Source organism: Pseudorca crassidens, chromosome 4 (genome assembly GCF_039906515.1).
Source record: "Pseudorca crassidens isolate mPseCra1 chromosome 4, mPseCra1.hap1, whole genome shotgun sequence".
Lineage (NCBI taxonomy): Eukaryota > Metazoa > Chordata > Mammalia > Artiodactyla > Delphinidae > Pseudorca > Pseudorca crassidens.
The window spans coordinates 80797648-80824714 of NC_090299.1; the positions used below are offsets into that span (position 1 = coordinate 80797648).

Consider the following 27067-nt stretch of genomic DNA (forward strand, 5'->3'; position numbering starts at 1 on the left):
CAGAACAGAGCTGGTTATGATTATATGACAAAATAAGCCTTCTCTGAACAACATAATCAAGAATCTCTTTATTCATAGATATCTTGTTTTAATTCATATCTACTTTTCTCTCACATACTTTTTTTCAAATAAATTTCCAAATATAAAATTCAGATTTTAGCTGGTATAGACTTTCTGCATACGAGTTTGTAAAATTTGTACAATATAAGAAAGTATACCAATAGAGGGCAGAGAAGTATATGAAAAGTCATATTTTCTTCAAATTGGTAAATTATTTTATATTGTTAAGTAGTTATATTTTCCTTTGTTCTGAGGTTTGTTTTATTCAGCAAAACTTCACAAGCAGTGTGAATTTACAAATAAAATGTAAAGCAGTGTGTGATTTACAAATAAACACAGCTGTGGGAATGACTACATTCTTACTAGAAAGAAATGGAATTTACTGCTATTTTACCTGTGGATAAGCATACTTGACCCATTATCTTTGGGCTCAGTATTCTTTGTTTTGAGTACTATGCCAATATATTGAAAATGTCCAAGTTAAAAGCACACAGAAATACATGACTTTGACCACAAAAAATGAGTTTTAGAGATGAATGACTGAGTAGTATAGATTCATCATTTCTACTTGCAAATCAGCCACTCTCTATACTGTAAAGCAAAGATTCGTCAAGAATTATGATTTCTAAGCCTACCACTGTTGTCTAGAGCAGTCAGAAAACATAAGAGCTCTGAGAAGCTTCTTTTTCAATAAAAAACAATAATGAGTATCTAATGGTATCAGTTTCTCCACTGCAGCACAACCGGGTTGTGTTGAATTTCAGGGCCAAAAAAAAAATGTATATACATAAAATAATACTTTAAAGCTTTTAGAAGAAAATATACTTTAGATTTTAGGTTAAAGGAGTTCTTGAAAACAAAGATCATAAATTATAAGAAAAAGACAGATAAGAGTCCTATCTCAAAATTTAAACAGTACTCAAAACAGGTGAGCTACTGGAAGGAGGTGTAAACAATACATATAAAAAACAAAATGTTAATGCATATATTGTATCAATAAATAATCAATAAATAAAATTCAACAACCTAATATGTATGTGGGCAAAAGATAAGAACAGGCAATTCACAGAATAAGAAACCTTTACAACCAATAAATATATGAAAAATTATTCCATCTGTCTGGTAATCAGGAAAATGCAAAGTATAACAGTAATATGAGATACTTCATACTCTATCAAATTGGCAAAATGTCAGCCTGACAATACCATGTCCTAGCAAGAATTTAAGAAATATACACTGCTTATGGGAAGTGTGAATTGATACATACATATTTGACAGCATTGTGGCAATATGTTGTAAAATGAAAATGTGGACCACATATGACCCAGGAATTTTACTTCTAAATGTTTATTGTAGAAAAACCCATGTATCTGATGAAGAAGACATGTATAAAGCCAATTAGTGCAAAATAAGGGAGAACAGAATACGTAATTTCTAGGGTTCCCAACTCTAAAGCTTTGAATTTACATATTGAAATAGAGGCAACACCTCTACATTCAGAATATTTCATTTTATACTGAACTAACAATGACCCGATCTGTACTCTGGAGAAGACATGTCATTGAAATCCATATTAATAGATTCCCAGTGAATGAATTAGCTATTAAAAGAAACTGAAGTATCCCTGAACCATTTGAAAGAAATTTAATAGGCAGGTTGATTAAAATTTAATAGCTAACTTGTTGGCTATTAAAAGTACACAGTGTGATAAATCAAGATGTCAGCTCTTCAATTTATGACTTTAGAAAAAAATGATGAAAAAGATTTTGGCTTTCAATAAAGCATTTCTTTGACACTTTGTAATTTCATTAATTGTTTGAATAAAAACAGTAAAAAATATAAAATTATGGTTTCTATGGCTTTAAAACTTGTATAACTTTTAAGGATAGTATGCAGATTATTTTAGCTTTGTTTATTATTATAAACAACTTGGTCTTGATTAATATGGCTGTCTCTATTTTATAAAGTAGCCCTTTAAAATTGAACTAATCATTGCTTACACTGGCTTTCTGTAGATTGCATGTGTGCTGATATTGTTTTGTTACATAGAAAAGCAAAAAATAGGAAACAAAATATTTAAAATAGAAAATGCCTATTGAGTCAGTTCTCCACAGTTCTAGAAGTCTCTTTTATCTATTTACTTTTATTTGTTTGTTTATTTATGTTATGTGAATTAATATGTGAATATGAAAATAAAATAATTGAACATTACAGAAAAGCATATTATAAAAATGTAATGCACTCCTATAAGCCTCCTAATAAAATTTTGTTGAAACATATTTTTGGGAGAGGGTGCTAAAAAATGTTTGAAAATCGCTGATATAAATATGTTTAAGAAAAACTATCAGAGTCATGTGTGACCTTGAATAAATTATGAACATCTCTGGACCTGCGTTTCTTTACATATTGAGTGATGATAGTAGATTAGATAAGATTAAAATCTTATTCCATTGTAAATTCTGGATTATAACCTTTCTCCATTATGTTATACTGCAATTGATTAGGTGATACTTACATATATAAGATATATTTTGGGTATTCTGAATCATTTTTTCCAGTTTTCTTGTTTATATTATAGGTCACTCGCCAAAGAAAGAGACATGTCTTTTTTCCTGTATACCTCTTTTCTTAAATATTGAAAAGGAAGTAAAAGCCTCAGGACCCTTTCACCGGAAAGAAGTGCAGGCATGTGTGTGCACAACGGAGCACACAAACATACACCAAAAGCATTTTACATACAATTTTAAGGGTTTCACAACTTCATAGATACCATCTCCTGGTGAAAGATTCCTTGCCTTACACTGAAGTTAATATTCTAATTCTATAGAAAATACCATCATTAGTGAAATTATTTTTACTTGTTACAAAATGAAGTCTCTGCTTTCGGCCAAAATTAATGTGGCCCAAAACAAAACAAAACCCAAGCACAAAGCTGAAAACAAAAGCACAAAGTCATCACTCAGTAGTAACTCTGCTGTGTGTATAACTCTGACTTGTATGCTCAGTCGATATATATAATGAAAATGACTTCATAAAAGAAAAATATGTCAAACCAAAGGAGAGAGAACCATGAGGGAATTAAGTGGAGGATGAGGTACATTAAGAAAGAAAGAATCATCCAGGTGAAGCTATTTTATTGAAATAAAACAGAACATTTACCATGTTACATGTTTATACATAAAAATTTGAAAATGACGTATATTGGTATGTAACTATTAGAGAATGGTGTATTCATTTGGTTCATTAGATCACCGAGGTCTTAATTTATAAAACTTTGGCCATTCGATATGATAAAATAAGAATGTAACTACATTTTTTAAAAAATGAAGTGTGAGGGGCGAGCAGAGTGATAGTTCAAGTTATTTTAAGAGCTTTTCAGTATACTTTTGTTAGCCTGCTGTCAAGAAGAAACGTTGTTTGAATTATGTTTCTGAATGATATAATATAGATTCAAGTGAGATCCAACTGTCACCTTGTTTCAGATCTGTTCTTTACTTCACAATTTCAAAGCAGGCAGATCTGCCTTGGAGTTTCAGTCCTCAATTACATGTTCACATTGAACTGACCTAGGCAGTGCTGTCATTCAGGGCCTCCCAATGTCAAAACACCTATTTTATTTTCATAAGGAAAGAAATGTAGCAGTTTTGTGGTAAAAACTACACATTTGAAAAGTGTACTCATTATTCCATTCAGATTTCACTCATTTAAAAACTTTTATATCAAAAACATCAGTCTTCAGGTATAACGTTAAAAGAAAAAAAAAACTCTTCTTAAAATGATTATCTGTGATTTTAAACTTAGTCTTTTTTCAGTAACTTACTGTCTTACAAAAAAATCATCAGAAAAACTTCCCTAAGTTTTTCAGTGTGGAATATGAAAATTCTCTTTTGCTTTCTATCATGCTTTCACCAGAAATAAAGATTTTGTGCTTGGTCTTCTGTCGATAGCCTTGTTAATGATTCGCATATGTTGAAATTCAATGTTAATTCCTTTTCCATGGTTTTATGAAAGAGCTGACCCTTGTTTCTGATAGCAAATATGCAGGTATGACTAGACTGTAGCCAGGATTTAAGGACTCAGAGAATTAAAGAACAGCTATTTTTCACAGCCACCTTGAGCTGTTTTACCCTATTTTAGCTTTTTTGAGTCATGGCAGGTTGTACTGTTTTTTTCCCCTCTAATTAATATCTTCAGTTAGTATTCAGGTAGCATTTTCTATTTCCAAGTAATTATATGAATGTTTATCTTTGCTTTAAAAGTTTCAGTATTATGGCCACTGGTGTAGTATTAGAAGGAAATAAATCACATTAGAAATTAGACAAATGGCACTCTTCAAAAATTTACTCAAAATATAAAACTATTCATAATTGATAAAATTACTTTAGTTTTCATATTTTCAGGATGCCATGGATTTCACATAAATTTTTTCTTTAATTAAGGAAATATTTATTGTGCTCTAAGAACTAACCTAGACATGCGGTATAGAGCAGTGAAAAAACAAAAACCCTATGTATTCCCTGTTTTCCTGGGGTTTACATTCCAGTGAAATTAGCACATAAACATGCTTTTCACATACATGGGCTGTAACTACCTCCCAGCATCAACTGATTTGTGTCTTCAAACTGACTAACCAGTAAGCTTAACTTTTCAGCTGAAAAACAGTGACAGATGGTCTGTAAACACTGATCTTCTTGGAAGTCTTCAGCAATTTCACAGCTATTAGAAGGGAAGTTTACAAATCAGAAGTTAGTTGGAGGTAAGAGAAAGAGGCAGGATGGACAGAACCTTGGAAAATAGTATCAGAATTCAAAGTGACCCTATTAAATTGGAGAAGCAGCTAGAAGCAAACAGAATAGACTTAGGCAAAGACAAGTGAAATGCAGTGCAGCTACAGAGAAAAGACAAAAGTAACTGTGCACATAAAAGATGAAGGTAGACAGGTTCTGTGCAGGTTTTTAGGAAAAGATCTAGGCATTGGCAACAAGCAGGTTTTTTTAGCACAGATGGTGCTACCTTTAAAAAGTATAACTGAAATGCCTAAATGTGAGTGGGTACTGTAGGAAACACTTTCTAGGAAAATTGCTCTTGTTTGGCATGCCAACAGGAAAAATGGCCTCTTGAGGTCACAGCAAGCTGTGAGTGTCCATTAAAAATTATTAACTTCTTACACTAGGTGAATCAAATGAAGGATAATTGTTCAGTTATTCAGACATCTCCCTCATTCTTTCAAACTAGCAAACTCATAGAGCTTACCCATAACCTTACATTCTTTGCAAAACATTAATCACCAAACTTTACATCCTGCTCTGTAGTTCCTGTGACTGAGCCCTCACTTGTGTTATAACTCTCCACTTTCAGGACTAAATCAGTTTCAGTGACACTAATTATGTTAGTTTTAAATGGTATATGAAGTATAAAGATGAGCGATAGTTAAAAAGCAACTTAATTTAAATAGTGATTCTTTTTCTATCAGGAAAAAATGTCCTTAATACCAAGGATAAAAAGAAAACTGACTTTATTTTTGTTTTAAATTGTTTTAATGTGTTTGTGTGATTTTAGATTTAATGGCAGGTAGATCTCCAATCATGTCACTCATTAGGGCTGTAGATTAGTAACAGATTCTGTGTTGCACCCGGATTTGAGGAAGCACCCTACCAAAGCCATGTGGCGGGGACTGAATATTGTTCCATTTCACCAACATTGTGTCATAATACAGCTGTATACCAATCCATTTCTGCTATTGTTGCTTGCCTTTCTAGCTCAGCAGGAATTGATGGTAAATAAGTGAACTTTAAAATTCAGTCTTCCTGTATTAGTAGATTTCACTGATATAAGTACTTTAAATTTAAAGTACATTCAAAAATTAGAAAAACACTAAGAAAAACTGAAAGGGAACTTTATGCTAAGAAAGCTAGAACCAGATTATCTATACAAATTGTGATAGCTTTGTTAGAATTCCATCATGGAGCTCCATTTTTGTATGATTAAACTTTTTTTATTCTCACATTATTAGCTTTTTTGTAAACTGAACGCTAAACAGAAACCAAAATATTGAGTCACCTGCTTCTTGCTTATGCTTGATTTTTCCCACCTCAATTGTTTCCTTATTCTAACGTATAGATCATCTTTTTTTAAATTACATTCTTTTATCATTTATTTATTAGTTTTTGAATTCAGGTAAATTGACATATAACATTATACTAGTTTCAGGTGTATAACAATTAAATACTCGTATATATTATGAAATGGTCACCACAATGAGTCTAGTTCACATTCATCACCATAAATAATTACAGTTTTTTTTTCTTCTGATGAGAACTTTTAAGCAGATCATCTTCTTTTACATCAGCAGGTAAAAAAAAAAAAAAAAGGAATATTTTCTTTTATAAGCTATATGAAGCCAGAGAAAAAAGTGACGAGCCATCTTTCCAGCCTACTGTTTGTTTTCCAGTTAGTTTAAATTACATAATGTGTAGGAATAAAGGGAATGTGTAGAGATGTACATATAAGTCCCAGACATAAAGATCTTACCCTTATTTGATCTATAAGGAAGTGTAAAGAGTTTGAGCAATTTTATATTTTTAAAGTTTTTACCCTAGTTCATTTTAAGTTGCTTACACCTTTCATTTTTTATTTAAATGCTTATTTAGAGTAACTTTAGAAGACAGCTACTTGTGTTAGAAGACTAACTTTCCTTTTTATTTGAGAAAAGGCTGCAATAATAAATATTAGGTAGCAGATACAATTTACAGGTAGTTTGCTTTCTAAAAATGTTGGGCAGACCAAATCCTGTCTCAAACAATTAATCTTAAATTTGTGTAACATCAACAATATCCATGTTTAAGATTAACAGTATTCCATTTTTTATCTGAAAGGCACCGTAGCCAACTCTTTTTAGCTTTTCATACTAATATACCATGTATTTAAGTCATCAATGGGAAACAATAACCTGATATGCCCATTATATGATAAATTGAAGATCTGTCATCTCACTGTGTAAAGACATCTAAATGTATATGAAGTACAATTTCAGCAAATATTCATCGAGCACACGGAAAACTTCTGTGCTAGTTCTATGCTAGTTCTTTGCAGAATGTGTAGGATGCAAACATATGGCTTATTTCCTGATAAAACTGAAACTTTCTAGCTCTAGCAATCAGACAAGCTTTATTGTCCTTTAAATCAATAGTTCACTTTCCCAATTTTGAGGTTAAAATATTTATTTGACTGGTAATTTACTATAAAACAAAGAGCTATGATTAAGAAAAAATTAAAACTGCCATGGCCAAGATTTTCATTTTTTTAACATTTCTATGAGTGACTGAATGTTCTTGTCATATTCATTCAATATAGATTACTTTTTATTTTGTTGTAGATTCACTTGCAGTTGTATGAAATGATACAGAGATTATGTACCTTTTACCCAGTTTCCCTCAATAATATCTTGTAAAACTGTACTACAGTGTTACAGCCAGGATATTGACATTGAAACAGTCCTCCAATTTTGTTCAGATTTCTTCTATTTTACTTGTATTTAATTGTGTGTGTGTGTGTGTGTGTGTGTGTGTTTAGTTCACTGCAATTCTATCACAAGAGTAAGTTTGTGTATCCACCACCATAGCCAAGATGCAGAGTCATTCCATCACCTCAAGGATGCCTCATGCTGCCCTTTTATTACCATACGCACCTCCCTCCCGTTTGCATTTTTAAACCCTGGCAACCACTAATCTATTCTCCATTTCTATAATTTTGTCATTTCAAGAATATATGTATTTATAGAATCATTCAGTTTTTGAATTGTCTCTTTTACCCAGTATAACTCTCTAGAAATTCATCCAGGTCATTATGTGTATTGATAGTTGTTCCTTTTTATTCCTGAGTAATATTCCATGGTATGGATGTGCCACAGATTGTTTAACTGTTCACCAGTTGAAGGACATCTGGGCTCTTTCCCATTATGGGCTATTACAAATAAAGCTGCCATGACCATTCATCTGTAGGTTTTTGTGTGAACATAAATTTCCAGTTCTCTGGGATAAATGTTCAAGAGTACAATTGCTGGGTGGTATGGTAATTGCACGTTTAGTTTTATAAGAAGCTGCCAAACTGTTTTTCAGAGTAGCTGTACTATTTTACATTCCTACCAGCAAAGTACGAGTGATCCAGTTTCTCTTCATCCATGCCAGCATTTTTGTCACCACCATTTTTAAGTGTGTAATGACATCTCATTATGGTTTTAACCTGTATTTTCCTAATGACTAATAACAGTTATTTTCTCATTATGAGCTTGTTTGCCACCTGTATACCCTCTTCCATAAAATGTCTGTTTATACCTTTGGCCCATTTTCTAATTGGATTGTTTTTGGTTTTGTTTCTTGTTGATTGTTTTTTACTGTTGACCTTTGGGAGTTGTCCAAAGTCCCATATATCCCAGATACTATTCCTTTGTTGGATTGCAAATATTTGTAAATTTGTTTGCAAGTATTTTCTCCTGTTCTATATATTTCTATTCTCTAATATATATATTTAAATTAATATATACCTGTGTTTTCAACCTATCCTTATATAATTTGTGTTTTTCTTTCTTCATTTTTCTTTTCTTTATCACCTAATGTAAACATACATTCTGCCTATCATTTCCATACATGGCCTAATTATATTTAATAAAACTGTCATTCTCAATTTTTTGCTTTTTTGGTTAAATGACCCTTGAGGGTGGGAGGTTGTAAGCATACTGACAGTATGTTAGAGATTAAGTACATCTGTTCATAAAGAGATGAAAGAGTTTAACTTTGTTACTTTGCTATGCCAAAGTCCAAACAACCAGTTGGAAAATGGAAAATGGAATTATATGTATTGCTTGATACCATGAAGTTAATATTTTATTTAAAATATTTAAAAATAATATCCTTATGATTATTTTGTCAGATTTGTAAGTTCACCTAATTAGTATGCTTACTATGGTGTACTAATAAGTGTGATTGCATTTTAGTTTATTTCAATTTAAAGAATTCTTCTTCACAGAATTTTAAGTAATGTCAAAATCTTCTGTTGTGTCAACAGCTGCTCTCCAAATGAGTGTTTTATCATAAATGTTGCCTTTTATTATTTCATTGAAAACAACCCAATGGTTTCCGTGATTGAGGGAATGTTTTGTTTAATTTTAACTTTTCTTTCTGTGTTTTAAACTTTTCTTTCAGCTTTTGTTTTGTGTTATATGTTTTGTTTATACGGAAGACTATATTTTGTTTTGTTTTTGAATTTTTCATTTTTAGCAAGCATGGGAATATATTTTTGCTTACACTCTGGGAAAGAGAAGACCCTAAATGTGGCTTAATCAACATTGTAAATCATTTAATTTCTTTCCCATTGAGTTGGATACGTGCCTTGATGGAAACGTGTGCTTTAGTGGCATATATTTTTGAGTCTAACTAGCTGCCTGCCTGTAATCAGGACTATATCAACTGTTGTCATTCTAAATGTTTCCTTTCCTTTTTTTCAAACACATTTGCCTGATTGACCTTTTTTTTTTCTCTGTCTTTCTATGGGGCTGCTCCAGGAGCCATGGCTAATCATCTTATAAGCAATGCTCTGCTTCGTCCGCATGGTACTAACAATCCCTATAATACATTGCTTGGGGAACCGGCGGTCTGTAACAACCCTTCTGTCAGCATGTACAACGCACAAGGTGTGCTGGAGTTTATTTTAATTTTTTCAAGTGAGAGTCCCAGTTTATGTAGCTTTTGTGGCCACATTCTATTTTTCTTTCTTTCTTCCTGCCTTTTCTTTCTTTTGGAAGCAGATGCACAGACTCTTTTTGCCTTCCACCCCTCTTGGTGCTTTTATTTTCCATTTTCCTTAGGTTTTCCTTAGTAAGAAATGGATTCCTTCCTTCTGATAAACAAATGCTTGATTCATCAATATGTTTTTGTTTCTCTGTAATGTTGTAAAGTGTATTGTGGTTTGTCAGTACTTTTCTTGTTGTTGATTGATTTCTATATTAAATACCTATGTATTCATTTTAAGAAATGAGATATTTGCCTAAGGTAAGTAAGATAAAGGAAGACTTGGTTCAGCAATCTTAAGATCAAGAAAGTAATCTTACTCTGTTATACCATGAATCACACTCTAGGCACAAACATCACTACAGATGAAAGCACTTAGCTCAACTCCATGGAAAACACTGAAATAAGCTGTGGTGGAAAGAACAGTGAATTGAACAGTAGCAGATCAGGTTCTACCATAGCTTGATATTGCCTCTATGAACTGGCTCAGGAAGGTCATGAAATGCTTTTTCTACTGTGACTGCATGTTAAAAACAAAGGTTTTGAATATGGTTCCTCTGTATATCCTCCAACTTTAAATGATTTAAAAATTTAATTGTATCTCAAACACATAAGCATAAATCTCTTTAAAACCACTTACAATCTAAGCATTTTTACATGGCTTTTTACCTTTTCTAAGCTAAAAAATTTATTGGGGTACAAGAAATTTAAAATATTCATATCATAAATAAAGTGACCACAGGAAAAATTTATTCAAGTAAAAGTGTCATAAAAGAAAAATTTTAGTCAGTGATACACCTATTTAAAATTATATTTGAAAGAAAATTCACAATAACAAAGAGACTTTGGTGGTTCCTTCAAGTTGGATGAGACAGATTAGCAATATTTTAAATTTTTCCCAGGCAATCTTGAATAAAATTTCTATTATCCTCTTTGGGAATCTGTGTGTGTGTGTGTGTGTGTGTGTGTGTTTCTTCTCAGTCAGAGGTAAAAGATTAGTGGCACGAGTGCGAAAAACTTGGTGTGCATGCTTATTCCAGAAAAGCATGTTTGTTGCAACATGGTCATTGGGTGTCTAAAACCATCTGAGTTTCCCAGGTGACACCTTGTCAGATACGAAGGATAATTTTAAATTATTTCAAAAATACCAAAGCCAGTAAGTCAGAAGTGACTTCAGGAATAGTCAAGTTGTTTTTCAATAGGATTAAATAATTAAGCAAACTGTCAGTTTTATCCAGTTTCTTAAGGGCCTACACCTAAGAATCATAGACTTAGAATCAAAAGAAGAGATAGAACTCATTGAATCCTCTGTTCCACATTGTGGACGTTCTGTCAACCTGTGCTTAAGTATTTCCTCTAATGAGGCCCTTCCTACCTCGGGATTTTATATATTCAATTGTTGAAGTGCTCCATTCGTTATAAATATTTTTTCTTTCCACCAAGTCGAAATTTGCCTGTGGCTGTGATGCTTAGGTTTGCCTTCTAGAACAAAGATGAGCAGAGCATTTTTCTGCTGTCTGTGGCAATCCTTTAAATATTTGAAGGCAGTTAATCTGGCTTCTTTTAGTCCTCCATTTTCTAGTAAAGCAACCTCAGTGCTATCAGGAGGAGAAAGTTTCTTCATGGTTGTCCCCCTTTACATTGTCTACCATTTGTCAATGTCCCTATTTCATTGTAGCACTCAATGATGTGTATATTACATAATGCACTAAATGTGGTTTGTCAGAACAATTTTGCAAACCTTATAGAGTCTTGTTTGGGTTTTTCCCTTTATTTTCATTGGGCTAAATGACATAAGTGTGTCATTAGAGTATTTTAAATTGTTCTGACATATTAATAAGTTTTGAATGATGTTAAATGAAGATTTACACCATATTTTCATATTAAATCTATTCTACATTATTCACCTTATACAAAGAGTTGTTGGAAATTGTTTTAAAATAAGTAATAGTTTAGATCATATTTTGTTTAGCTTTTTTGATTATTCAGATATAATTTCTAATGTCTTAAATAATGAAAAACTAACAATCATTAATCTGTATGTTTTCCTTAATTCAGTATCTGCCTTCTTGTCTTATCTTACTCCTGGTATCCTAAATTAGGAGATTTTTCTAAGGATGGAACACTATTATAAACACTATCCAAGAGAAATTCTCACGAAAAAATTTAAAATAATACCATATAAATCCAAAGTTTTATTCCTATCGAGCCTATTACTGAATATTGCTATTAAGATTATAAAAAAATACACAAAGGATTCTTCAGAATGGATTTGATGTTTATGCCAGTAAATTAAATTCTACTGACTTTTTTTAAAAACAGTAGTAAATAATTTTATTATTGGTTTTCAGAGTCAGAAATGGAATTGTTCAACTACTTTATGTTTTAATATTTTTGAGATGTTAAACTATGGTAGTGCTTAAAATAATTTTTTTACCACTGAACAAAAAACTTGGTGATTGTCATATTGCTACTAATCTTATGCTTTCAGATGAATGCACTTATATTCTTACTGGCAAGGTGAAATCTTACATGAAATATAGGTGGCTCGGTATGTACTGGAGTGGATTATGTTGAATTACCACTTGGTTCTGTTCTGTTGGTCCTTTAATTCTGTTGTACCAATGCCATTCAAGCAAAGAAGCATTCAGATTTAAAGTATCCATTTTTGTTTGTGATGCCTTTATTTAAAATATGTAAAGATATGTTACAGTATTACTAATGCATATAGAGTTAGGAATAAAGATAAATAATATAATTTTGTTATATCTGTGGAAATATTTAAAACTTCATGCATAGTATTTCTGGACCATTATCTTCTTGTCAGTATTGGAGAATTTAGTTTTTGTTAGATAAATCTCATTATAGATTAACCTGTCAACAAAATGTAATATAGAGAAGTCATGCTTTTACAAGTTAATTTACATTTTAAAGTAACTGAATTCAATTCTAAAACTTTAAAGAAAAACATATCTCTAGGATGGGATATAGTGAAGAATACATTATAGTTGTCAAGAATACAAGGTTATAGTATAAAGTATATAAATAAATATTCTGTTATAGCTTTCAAAGCCTAAGGCAGATGTGAGGAGAAGGAGGTAGATAGTAGTGCACGGAGGCAATCTAGAAGATTCCCATTATGATCCCAGTTCTGCCACTGTTAGCAGAAGTGGCGTTAGATAAGGCTCAGTCTCTTTTGGTTGAAGCTTCCTCATCTTAAAAAGCAGGAACTGAACTTCAGTTATCTCTTATGTGCTTTCCAGTTCTAAAATGTTATCATTTACGGAAGGAGCCATAATGAGCCTACTAGCAATTTCCATCTGTTGCTATACTAGTTTGGCTTTTTATTTCCAATTCTCTTTCTAAATGTGTTTTGAAACTTTAGAAGAAATTTTCTCTGCATTTTGAAATATTGTTGGTCTTTTGCTGAGAAGCAAGTCGACTTTTAAAGTACAAAAACAGTATCTCTAAAGCAACGGCTAAATTATAACAAGTTGGAATCTCTTGAAATGATACAGCCCAATGACATCGCTGGTTTTTATTTTGTGATGATTTAACCTTCTTATAAACAGAATCAGCAAGAGCAGGTTTTTTGACAGGATTAAAATATGAGGGTTTTCTTTTTTTAAATAATTTTGCTACTATTGTTTTTAAAGGATTAACTTTTAAAATGTTAGATTGCATATGATTGTGCAACAGTCCAGAAGAAAACCTGATATTGATTGGTGGTATTTTTTCCCCCCTCACATTTTCTTGATACAGAATAATGGTTGCATTTAGCCTTTTTCTTTCTCCATAGTTATACAACTTTTGAATATGAGCTCCAGAAATGACAGTATTGATCAGTATAATTTACAAATGATAAAAAGCACTTGTATAGGTACAGTGGGAGAAAAATAACCTTTGTACATGAAAAAAAAAGATACATAAGAGAAAACACAATTATGAAAAGTTCAAACTGTGGTATTTTTCTCTGTATATAAACAAAAGAATTTATTTATAGTCTTGCTGAAAAATTTTAAAGTTAAATGACATTCCTTAGAAGCAAGTATGTCCTAACCTATACACACACACATATACATAATACTGAATTTTAGTTGTGGAAATAGTCATAGCTTGCCCTCAAGATTTTACTCTCTTTGGTTGGTGTGATAATTTTAACTTTAAAATAAGTGTGTATTTGTTTGAAATTTACAAACTGCAGAAACGCTTATTAAAGACTCATTAGCATGTATTATGGGGGTTTCTTATTTTCTGACTAACATTTCAGTATTTTTAATTATGATAAACCATGTAACACAGACTCATGAATTTTGGGGCAGTGGAACTATTTCCTTTGACTCTTTTTTCTGCATATCATCAATTTGCTTTTTACTCATGTTTCTTCTACTGTCGCTGTAAGCTTACTTGTTGTTTTTTCTTTCCTTTTCTTCATGCTGTCGTTTAGAGCCCTACAGAGAGACAAGTATGGGAGTAAAGCTAAACATTGCATATCAAATGTAATTTTTTTTAGTTCACTTTTATTGCATCACATATAGATGATGTAGTTATTAAAAACAGTTCATCTCACAATTTAAAAACTAAAGAACCTATGAATCAACTTATATAAATATATGTTAATAGAGATTAGACGCTTTTGTTGTCTGATTCTTTTATTGTGTCACATAACATAGTTGTTAAGTCTCATGTAATGTTTGTGTGAGTTAAATTGTTTTTAAATTAAGCATTTATTTTTGCTAAGTAATTCATAAACTTTTAATTTTCATTACTACATTCCATCATACAAATACATGCAACATACCCAGTTTATTTAACTATGGCTGTTTTCAAGCCATACCCAATGCATTGGCAACAGAAGTAATAAACACATGTTTCAATGCATCAGTTGCTCAACCATAACCATCAAGCCTACCATAGCAGCCTCTGCAGCAGCAATCACCCATCACATATGGCCCTTTAAAAAGCATTTACTTTTATTTTTTCTTAACATTGTGGATTTGTCTACAAGATATCTTATAACATGAAAATAAATCGCTTCACCCTATGTCTGTGATGGCTGCTTTTTTAATGTATTTAATGCATTGCTATTTTTGAAAACTGTGTTACTTGAATACAGAGTATGCATCAGAAGTCCATATAAAAATTGTTACATTTGGGATACTTTATTTAAACAAGTAATGAACTAGTTGTTTTGGTAAACATAACTGCATCACAGATATAGAATGAATGCTATATTTTCACAAGTTAGTGATGTTTTGACAAGTTTAATAGAATTCTTCGATTAATTGTTCTATAAAGAAATACCCTTTATTATTTAGCAGTATTTGTTAAATGTTTGTGTTTTATTTTCTTTTGTGTTTGCATTTGGAGAGATTTATGGAACTATTATAGATCCTTGGATTTCTGTTCGTTCAAGAAAATGCAAAAACCTTGAAGAAGCATGTGGTCAAATTTATTTCACTGCAGCTGTTTCTTCCCAGAATAAGACATTTAATCTCTTTTAAACCCAAAGTTTAATATGCACACAAAGTCATCACTCGTTATGAAATGGAACCTTTAATACTGACACTGTGTTTTTAGGAATCAGATCCCCCATGTCTTTACACAGTCTTTTGTAGAATTATCTAATGACCCTAAACAATTACTAATGGATTAATATATAATAGTAACGAAAGTACTTATAGCAGAAAAAAAAATTGGAAAGTAAATCCAAATATTTTTTTTTGAAAGTTCCTATGTGCAAATTACTTTGAAGTGCCATTTATTTGACTAGGCATTATTTCATGACTATATCATTCTGACGGATTTAACATAATCCTTTTGTGGTTTTGTGTGTAGGGATTATTTTCAATCTTATAAATTACGTATCAGATCATTAGAGCCTGCTCAAATCTTTTACTTTGACCAGTATATTCAAAGTACCACACATGAATTATGTTAATTTTATACCTATTTCAATTTTAAGACAGCACATAAAATTAAAGGTAATGAATTATTGGATTGGCTTTGGTGTGTATAAATTGAAAGCTATGAATGACTACAGCAAAATTTTGCGTTTTTTTCCCTAAGTTATAACCAAATATGTTTCAAATACTGTCAAACAATGTTTGTGTGGAAATTGCAAATTTATAGGGTTTTTTTAAATTCTTTTAAAGATTTACTTTAAATACTTCTTTTCTGTTTATAAGATTTCTATCAATTGTCCAAGTATCATATATATATATAGATATGTACATACAGATTTAATATTTTTTTATTTCCAAACATTTTATACTTAATTAAAATTGCTAGCAATTTATACATACTTCATAGTCGGGTGTTTTCACTTTTGTGTTTGTGTGTGTGTTCTATGGCCAATTGGATATAAATGTCATAATGTTTTGTAATCTTTTTCAGAGGGGCTTCTGAACAATGCCAGGGATACAAGTGTCATGGATACTCTACCACTGAATGGTAACCATGGCAATAGTTACAGCATTGCCAGTGGCGAATACTTGAGCAACTGTGTGCAAATCATAGACCGTGGCTATAACCATAACGAGACCGCCCTAGAGAAAAAGATTCTGAAGGAACTCACTTCCAACTATATCCCGTCTTACCTGAATAACCATGAGCGCTCCAGCGAACAGAACAGGAATCTGATGAACAAGCTGGTGAATAACCTGGGCAGTGGGAGTGAAGATGATGCCATTGTCCTGGATGATGCCACCTCCTTTAACCATGAGGAGAGTCTGGGCCTAGAACTTATTCATGAGGAATCTGATGCTCCTTTGCTGCCCCCAAGAGTTTACTCCACAGAGAACCACCAGCCACATCATTACACCAGAAGGCGGATCCCCCAAGACCACAGTGAGAGCTTTTTCCCTTTGCTAACCAACGAGCACACAGAAGATCTCCAGTCACCCCATAGGGACTCTCTCTACACCAGCATGCCGGCACTGGCTGGTGTGCCCGCCACAGAGAGCGTTACCACCAGCACCCAGACCGAACCCCCACTGGCCAAATGTGGTGATGCCGAAGATGTTTACTACAAAAGCATGCCAAACCTAGGCTCCAGAAACCACATCCATCAGCTGCATACCTACTACCAGCTAGGCCGCGGTAGCAGTGATGGATTTATAGTTCCTCCAAGCAAAGATGGGACCCCTCCAGAGGGGAGTTCAAAAGGACCTGCTCATTTGGTCACTAGCCTATAGAAGATGACAGAAATTTAAGCCAACAAAACTGCTAACACCTGGTTGACTGTTCTGAGTTGATATAAGCAGTGGTAATAATGTGTGTACTCCTAAATATGCTGTTCTTAAACGACAAACACAAACTCTCAGACTTCTTTTTTCTTTTTTTTTTTTTTAAACTGGGATTTTTTTAGGTCAGCCCAGGGGAGAAAGATCATTGCTGAAATTCCCCTGTGCCAGCTTCTTTCCTGTCCTTCCCCCCCTTAGATGGAGACTTCATTATGTTAATGAACGAGATTTGAAGAAGATGGCGCTCATTGTGGCCTTGTTGAATTATGTTGTGTTTGTTCTAACATCTCTGATGCTCTGTTACTATAATTACAAGGACCTGATTTTTTAAAAGGCCAGAACACTTGTTTGAAAATTAGTAACAATGCTGCATCTAGATTGGAGTGCTGCACAAACATAAAATCAAAGCAAACTATCACATAGTGGTTTTTAGTCGCTCACAACCTGAATTCACCACAGCAGGAATAGCTGAGGTGTACAAAATAAAACAACAAAATCGATAATGAAATGGAGGGGAATTCTAGAATTATATGCTAAATGCATATTTTATGATTTGCTGTATTAACTGATGATAAAACTAATGGCAGAAAAAAATTTGAACAATTCTATGTAATGTACAGATACTAGCATTGCACATGTAGTCTGCTTTCTGTTCCTCCAGAATTTGAGTCCTGTTAATGTAGTGGAAAAAAAAGAAATTTTCTTTTTCTTTCGTGCTGGTCTTGCAAGTTTGTCTACCAGTAAGAGAGCAAAGTTTCCTTCCTTTCTTCTTTTTTTCTTCATTTTCTTTTCTTTCTTTCTTTCGTTCTTTTTTTTTTTTTTTGCCTTTTTTTTCTTTAAAACTTCACATGGCAAAAAATAAATAAATAAATAAAATAAATAAATGAAGCTATCACTTTATAAGAATCATTTTCTAGTAATGCAAACAAATTATTTTTTACAAAAAAAATAAAATAAATAAAATTAGACTTCCTTCCCTCACTATATATCTTTATTCAGTCAGAATATTTCCAAGAACATTTTTGCAATTAGAGCAGGAAGAACTTTTCTGTTTACGGTGCACATCTGTTATAATGCAAAACATATTTGGCAAGCAGTTCATCACTAAGAGAGTAGCTATGATTCTAGAAGTAAAGAGGTGTCAATAGAACTAGTGGGGCTTCTGCATGTGAGAAATGGTATCCCATGGGTGTGAAAGTGCTGAATGCTCAGTCTGTTCCCCAAGTGGGCACCTGCACTACCAATTTTTAAAAGAAATTCACTCCCTCGTAGAAAGAATTGAAAGGTCAATTATTTTGAAGTGATTTTTTTAAAAACTTCTGTTTATTAACAGGAAAATTTATTTATTTGACAGGATTTTAAGTAATGTAGGAATACAAGAGGTAAATTAGCAGCACATATAATTTTTTTTAAATTTATGATCCATTTTGTATGGTCTCAAAGTTGGATGACCTCATTACTAATATTTGTTGTAAAAGTGAAACTTGTTTGCCAACCAATAAACAACTGATTGAGATTTAGAAGATATTGTATTGATGTATGTACTATATGATTAATTATTCTTTTCATTTTTCTCGTCTTTCCTTCTGTTCTCAATATATAAACTTTGTTAATCCTCTGTGGCCCAAATGAGCCATGCAAAAGAAATCAACCTGCTTAAACTAAGCACAAAATTATACAGTTTTTGCAAAGTAATCCAGAAAAATGGGATGGGCATGTTTATGTTGGCTGAAATAAGATGCATAACGTACTTTCGAGCAGGTTAATATCTAGGTTACCATGTGCTTATTTATAAGCCAACTGCAGTCACACGGCTTATTATAAATAAGTCAGCTTCAGTCAGAGATTTCAGTATTGAACTGGGGAAGGGGGGATCATATTTTTTCCTCCTTTGTGTGCTTCATTTTGATGTTGGATATTAAATTCACTCAATTGGCTAAAAATGCAAGAATAATGGCAAGGAGAATATCCATTTTATAAAGATGGTACTATAAGACAGTTTTTTGCTAATTCTTTGTTTTTCTATATATGGATAAAATGGGAGGGAAAAAGTCCTTTTAAAGAAACTTTCTAGATCTCCAATTACTGAAGAATCTTTACCAGCAGTGTCCAAGCATGGAGATCCTCCTAGGGCAAAGTTAGAATGTATTTGCCAAATTGTAATTTCTGTTATATTATGTGATATCTTGGCAATTTCTTTTTCTTTATTTTTTTCAAAAAAAATTTAAGCACCAGCCACTTATAAATGAATTTCTTAAGATTAGAAGGAGTAGTTTAGAGAATAGCCAGTAATCTATACATACAGTTTTAAAATATATAACAAAAGAAAAAATTCTGTGCTGGGCCAGAGTACATCATAACCTTAAATTAATATCACCTCAAAATATCTTACGCACCATTCCTTTTTAGTCATTTGACATAAGTATTTTTTAAGTCTACAGATTTTCTCTAAGTTGCAGGAGAACCACAAGCTTTAATAGTAATTAGGTTTTCTCATACCACATATGGCAATATTAGCACCTGAAAGGTGGTTAGCCTATCTGTTACATAGAATACATTTGGTAATGAAAGAATCCTTTTTAGGCATGTTTAAGGTAACTTCAGAAACACAAATGTAGTCTGTGGATTTATGAGTATTTATGCTAGTTTTGCCAATCCAACAGTAATCTATGTGAAAGCAGCGCCATCAATAAGAAGCTAGTTTCACAGAATAATGGGGAAACTACCTCAATTCAGCTTGCTGATGCTGCCGATTCTGATTTTCTGCTATTGCTACCTCCCTGCCCATTATCTTTTGTGTTTCATTATATGGAAATTTGAAGCCAGTAGCTTCCCAGCTCTACATAGTCCAAATTGAAGAAAATCACTTGAATACGTAAACTGGTATGGAAAGCCATTCAGTCCTGTTAGTTCCTACCAAGTTCTTACATCAAGATGAAAGGGTGAGATTTTTGAACTCGCATACATCGTAATTGGTGTGCTTTCAGCAAGACTTAAGATCCCAAAGACTTTCACATGAAGATATTATTCCCCCAAATTCAATGTGACTATAATGAAAACAAAACTGGATGAAAGTTAATTATGTATACATTTCAATAGAAATTTGTGTATGTCTAACATGTACTCATTTAGTCCTCTTTACACTAGCAAGGGTTGAATTCCTGAACTTGAATCTTTTTTTTACATGCATTTTCATGTGTAGCAACTGATAAATTAATAACTTTAAAATTTTCTCATTTTTTTGCCATTTTGGCTGTCTCTATATTTGCAATACCCTGTGACATTCATGACCTTATTTGCATATTTCTGATGTGTTTATCTGATTTTCCATTAAGAAGTAAATTTTCATCAAATATACTATACATACATAGCTCATTATTTGGATAGCTGGAAGTAAAATTTATGCCAATGAAACAAATTATTATTTCCAAGTAAAATAATATTTTCATAACATTTTACACTTTTTTTTTCCCTCTTTGAGGTCTATTTCACCTGATACTTTATTAGGACACTAGCTAACAAACCTCATGTTATTTGATTCAGAAGCTGTTGGATTGTTGCACAGCTCACATTCCTAACTGATAATATTTATGGAGAAATATAAATTTTGTGAAGGAGAATAGGCTGGAATTCCAATTCAATTTTTGAACATCCCTCTTTGTTTTTACTCTACTACAATTAAAAATACTATACTTAAATAATAATTGCTATGCTAAAATAATCATAATGACAAAAAAGAACTGACATGAGGACAATCTTCTTGAGATAAAAATAGTGGGGAAAATGTAGTAATCAAATTCAGGTAATGGAAACCCCTTAACTTCCTGTAATACAAATTCACAATGACTTAAAATGTAGTTTATTATGTGTATTTTTAAATTCCCCATTAATCTAAAAATGTTGACATATTGATGAAAGGTCTTTAAAATTTCATCTTGTAATTTTTTAATATTAACTTGGTGTGACATGTTTTCATAATAATGGAGATAAGCATGTAAGTGAATTAGTAATTTTATAAAGAACCCATAGACATAAATTTAGGCAATATCTTCAGCTTTTCCCCTCATGCTTGTTCAGATCCATTGACTAATTTGCTTATTTTTTGAAAATGGCATTAAAAACTTCAAAGACTGACGTTTTGCTCAATTATAGAGACCAAAAGGGAGAGAAAAAATATTTCTTCTGGGTTGTCTAAGGATCAACTGCAAATTAATCAATCATCACCTCCTATTAGTGAAAGAATAATTCATTTTTAGAAGTTGTCCATCAGTAGTGTACCAAAGTGCTACTTCTTGGGGCATTCTTCAAAAAACACAAAACACTGCAGAATTACAATGCAGTCAATTAAAATTTGGAGAGAGAGAAATTTAGAGAGAGGAAAAAAAAAGAACCCAAACCTAATTTGATTTTGACCAATTCTGAAAATATTGACATGAATGTCCTTTCTTCTCTAACAAAAATATTTTAGATAAAATAACAATATGTATGATCTCCCCAGTATATTATAGTATCAAGGTATTAAGAATTAATTAGTTCACGTTTAGCAATTCATAACTCACCACGTAGATAATTCTTATGCATTTCTAAGTAATACTTTAAATATATCTCATGTTAGATTTCTGCACATCAGTAAATTAGGAACATGGAAGCACAAGAGTGAAGCAGCAGCTTTGCAAAATAGTTTATGGAAGAATTTTTGTGCAAATGAATTCTACATGAGACGCATCTTTGACCTTATAAAATAGATTTGGTGGATCCAAACTGTAAATTCAATTTTGTAATCAGCAAATAGGTCCTTATTAAAGCATCTGGAAAATATTGCTAAATATCTAAATTTTCATTTCTAGACTAGAAGAAGTTAAAGTGTTGGTAGCTGCTTCTTTCCTGCTTGGGCTGTAAGAGGAATCTTTCCTGTTTACTAATTAACCTGATTACTTCTTTGCTTTAAAAGGGAAATCAATCTTCAACTTTCACCTATACACATACTTACATACTCCATTCCTTTTATTTCCAGCCTGCAAAGGAAATAGCTTGTTTACATTATTGCAAACTTTGTGATTTTTGCAATGAAACAGGTAGTTATGGTTTTGCATATTCTCATTTGAAATAAAATTATTGCTAGTCCCTCTTTTAAAAGTTAAAAGTCAGCACTTCTTTAACATCTAGGATCTTTGTTATTATTCAAATGTCTTGATTTCAACTATGTTGTGATGTTTCTTTCTCTCTCTTAATATTACATCACGCAAATTTTTCTTAATTTGTGTCCCTTTAGAATATTTATTGCATTTAGGTAAATACAAACTATGATTTTTAAGAAGGCATGTGAAAGGAGAACTTTGATTTGCGTGAAGAAGTCTAGGAAGACTATACACGGAAAACACCTCTATTGAGATAACAAAGTCTTTTCAATCACAATAGGAACAGGAGAGCAGAACCAAGTTGGCAAATTCATGGTTAGGTAACTGGACCTAAATTAGAGATACAGAGAAAAATTATCCAGGATAAAAATAATAAAATTCCTTAGAGTGATAAAAATCTTAAACACTGTACCCAATGCTATTGATGTGTTGAAAAAAATAAAATTGAAGTTTACCATATTATAATTTTAACCTGCTGATTCCACAGAAAACACTAAAACACTTTTAACACTCTTTAGGCATTTCTTGTCTAAGTATTGTTGCCTCAATTCACGTTCACTCTCTAATCTGCTTACTCTGTTGTATGCCAACGCAGTTAATGCTACTAGTAGCTTTGTACCTTTTAAAGCTTTACTATGAATCTTTAATAAACATTAAATTAATATTAAATTGGAATTATGTATGTTGTGCAAAATAATTCATAACCAAGCAATAGTCATAGGATAATTCATTATATATATATATATTACTTTGAGACTGAACAAATAATTACACTGCTGAAAATATTACTCTCAAGTCCTTCTCTCTCTTCAATTATTGTAGTCAATTCATAAAATTCTGCAGACAGTTGTACACATGATATGTTATCAAAGTGCTCCATAATCCAAATGTGTCTAAAAGTATTCCAATGCTTCTTTCATTCTAGAATGCTAAAGGAAAGAGCTTGAAAGAAGAGAAAGTAAAGCTGTCTTCTAAGTATCTAATTTAGATAAATATTGTCATTCAGAATGAAAAATTTTGAAATGAGAACGTTCCACTTTGTGGTCTGAGGGAGAGGTTATTAAAGATTACACTTAGTCCAGTATTGGAGGATTTTAATTTTTTTTTTTTTTTTTTTTTTTGTGGTACGCGAGCCTCTCGCTGTTGTGGCCTCTCCCATTGCGGAGCACAGGCTCCGGACAAGCAGGCTCGGCGGCCATGGCTCACGGGCCCAGCCGCTCAGCGGCATGTGGGATCTTCCCGTACCGGGGCACGAACCCGTGTCCCCTGCATCGGCAGGCGGACTCTCAACGACTGCGCCACCAGGGAAGCCCCTAAATTTTAAAGAAGTTAAGTTTGTGTCAGTGGCCCAAGACTGCAGAATTTCACAGTACATTGGCAAGGAAATGTGTTTAAAATCCATACCCAAAGTGGCTTTTTAAAGGTTAAAAATTCCTGATTCTTCTTAATGTGAAACTGGCAAAATAGTCCTGGCTTCAAAATGAAACGTATTAGTTGACCTAAAAAAATGGCAAAATTTATGAATGCCATCAACTCTTTAATAGTAGGTAGAGGTCTTTGGGGATGGAACTCAGGATACACTGACTAGAACAGAGTGTCCTCTTATGCAGACCACTGCCTAGTCCTCTAGAACATTTTTAATGCCTTGAATTTCAACTTGTCACAATATCTTACGTTTTGAATGACATCATGAATCAAGAGATGAGGAAAAAAACATTTAAAGTTGGTTTTCATGCCACATTTGAAAATAAAGATTTCCTTTACCATCCTAAGTAATAAAAGATGATATGTCTTGAAACAGCTGTGGGCAATCAGAATGTTTTCATTTATAAACAAGTCTTATTTGTATATTCTAACACTGCTCTTTGCCTATGAACTACAAAGACAAGAATTGTAGAAAGGGTGAACTTGATTTCCCTTAATGGCTTCTGTGAATGTATTGGAAAATGGAAGGATAATTGAAAAAGTTTTTTCATACTGTTTTCCCACTTGCCAAGCATTAAATCTAATTCAAGATACATCTTTTTAAAAAATGATAGTTTACTTTAAAAACTAACAACTAATTAGGCTATTTCTCATTGATAAGAAAAATCATTTTTTAGGAGCAAGAATATAGCTATTGCAAGCTTTGGTCTCTTACATTCTCATATATTACACATGGCATTACTCTTACCATATACACCCACCAGATTTCAATCTATTGGATTTTTTTCCCTTGTACAACCTTTCCAACCTCTTTTTTCCCCCTTAAATCTTCTGTACAATCACATGTAAAGTCATGAGCTACAAACCTCAATAAAAAATATCAGTGAACAATAAGTGATGTAGTCACTGTTATTATATGGTAATACTCAAACATTGGTTTGGGGACAGTGTTTCAAACTGCAGGATAATAACTGAAACATGGACTCCTTGTATATTTTCTTACTCTCCCCGCACCCTTCAACCTCCTCTCATATATTGAAAATAAAATGTGAGGCTTTTTTCTTTATGTTTCCAGAGAACTGCTGCCACCCAAGGTGTCTGTAAGTCGATTTGTTCTTTCCAGGAAGATAGGAAGTTAAATTAAGAACTTACAGTTTGCCCTTAAAGTTTGCCAATGATGTGATATAATCAGATGTAGTCCTATATCTGCTGCCTGATCAATTTATTTCTCCTAATCTTAAACTGAGTAGTAGGAGAATCAGTCACCAATGAACCTTTGATCCAAAGGAGAGTTAGGAACTCTATCTTTTGAATAAAGAGCACAATAAATATTAGTATACACGTGGATCACAAAAGTAGACATTATTTAACCATCATTCTGTAGTGTCAAGGATTCTGATTATTTAGTTTACTAACTCTTAGCATCAGTGATATGAGTACAAATATCAGCTAGAGTAATCTAATTTAGATGCGTCTACTTTATAATATTGAGAACACATTTTCGTAAGGAATATTCCAAAGAGGAAACAGAAATCAGCAGCTTCTGAGTGGCTAGTATGTGCCTGACACTTTACATTGCCTCATTTGATCTTTTCAATAATATGGTGAAATAGATTTTTTTCATACTTGCTTTATGAAGGAAGTTGAAATTCAGATCTCAGAGTCATAAAGCTAGTAAGTTTTGAACCAAAATCTCTCAGTCTAAAGTCCATTTTATTCTTTTTAAACCATGTTACATTGCATCAACTAAATGAATAGTTGAAAAGAGATTAACCCATCCCTTCTCGTTTAAATAAACGGGTGAAACAGGCATTCAAGGAAACCTTAAAAAAACCTGCAGCCTGCTTTTAAAGAGCTTTTGAAGTTTATGCAAATTCCATTTTACCAGGCAGTTGGGAGAAATAAAAGAGAGAGAGAAAAAGAGAAGTGTCACCGATTCTATACTTTTGAACAAATTACTTTTCTAAGAATAAGGCTTCTCATCTCTAAAGTAAATTCAATACCTAATTTGTATGTGACACATAATGTACTTGGCACACATGAAATTCTCGAGAAAACTCTTAAACAGATTTTTGGTTAGTACTAAATAGACTCTGTGTGTGTGTCTTGTTTTTCAGCAGGTCTCATTTGATGAAAAAAAAAATGTTTTTGAGTTTAAATACGTTTGGCAGATGTCAGGCTAAAGTAAAATAGCTTTTTTATTACAAGATTTCAGAGAATGAGCTGCAAAGTAGAAGAGTATTTATCGTGCTGTTTCCTAAACTAATTTGGCCCTGAAATCCTCAAGGAACCTGAAGAGCAATAATTTAAAACTATTAACCCATGGAACTCAGTTTGTAAAACACTGCCCCAAATATTTTTGTTGCAGCTGAGTTTCCCCGAGTATTTTACATCAATGAGTTGCTGGAGGTGTGACTCCTCCAATATTAATTGGTTTTATAACTCATCATAAAATAATGTTACAAAAGTTTCTCCACTAAATGTATGGTCCCAATCTTCAGGTAGAGAAATAGCAATTAATAAGATGAATGATGGCTTAAGTATTCTGCCCTAATCATAGAATCCCTTGATTTTAGTATAGCTTCCTATCTTCCAATATGAAATATCCACTTGGCTAAAGCAGCTGGAGACAAAGAGTTTTTACTCAACAATTGTGTTTCTCAAAATAAAAATCAACTGGATTATTAAATATATATTTCATTTTTTAATTCATAGAAAAAAAACTCTTGTTCAGAATATCTGGATTTCTATCACCATTTTCAGGGTCCATGAATATTATCATATAGAAATAAGTCAGTTATTAATTTTAAATCATGCAGAATTCACAGATAAATATCAGAATTATTTACATGGAACAAAAGCCTCTTCAAGTTTTTCCTGGAAATTTGACTGTTATCAGACCATATATCTACCTGGTATTTAGCACAGTGTCACAGCTATTCAAAAATCTACTCATTGTAAAAGTGAATTGACTGTAATTCCACAGAATAAAGCTGTAAATTGATGAAGGATATATATTTTTTATTATTTAAAATGCATGATAGTAAATCGAGTTTCTTCAGGATAACTCCCAGCTTATATTTAGCTGTTGGCCACCCAATTCACATTCTTCTTTTTAAGTTTTAGTAAACAACTAATATTGATTCCTAAAAGTTTCTCTAAATAGCATGGAGGATCCCATGGAAGGTAAGAGAAAAATTAGTAACCATTCATTAGATAGAAATTACCACTTCTCTTGGGTTCTCACAACCACTAGTCTTCTCCTTCAATGGTTAGTAATAATATATAGAATTAATACATCTAATTTACCAAGACACTTATCGCATAACTTTCATGGATAAAGTGATAGGGTGTCAAATAGTTTTTACTCTGGTGACCGCTAATCCAATGGTAATGCCTGTTTGGAGCACATCTT

At 32.4% G+C, this 27067-nt stretch overlaps 1 protein-coding gene across 22 annotated transcripts in view; it reads left to right on the plus strand.

Moving 5' to 3' along the window:
- Window positions 1-24546, plus strand: part of ADGRL3 (adhesion G protein-coupled receptor L3) — an 874612-nt gene extending 850066 nt beyond the window's left edge. For 7 of the 22 annotated variants that reach the window (XM_067736135.1, XM_067736138.1, XM_067736139.1 and 4 more), the window contains 3 exons: window positions 9620-9748; window positions 14293-14310; window positions 16242-24546. In XM_067736135.1, coding sequence (XP_067592236.1) covers window positions 9620-9748; window positions 14293-14310; window positions 16242-17041 — 947 coding nt within the window. In that variant the 3' untranslated portion in view covers window positions 17042-24546. The other 15 variants (XM_067736147.1, XM_067736150.1, XM_067736142.1 and 12 more) reach the window with 5 other exon arrangements.
- Window positions 24547-27067: the final 2521 nt, after the last annotated feature.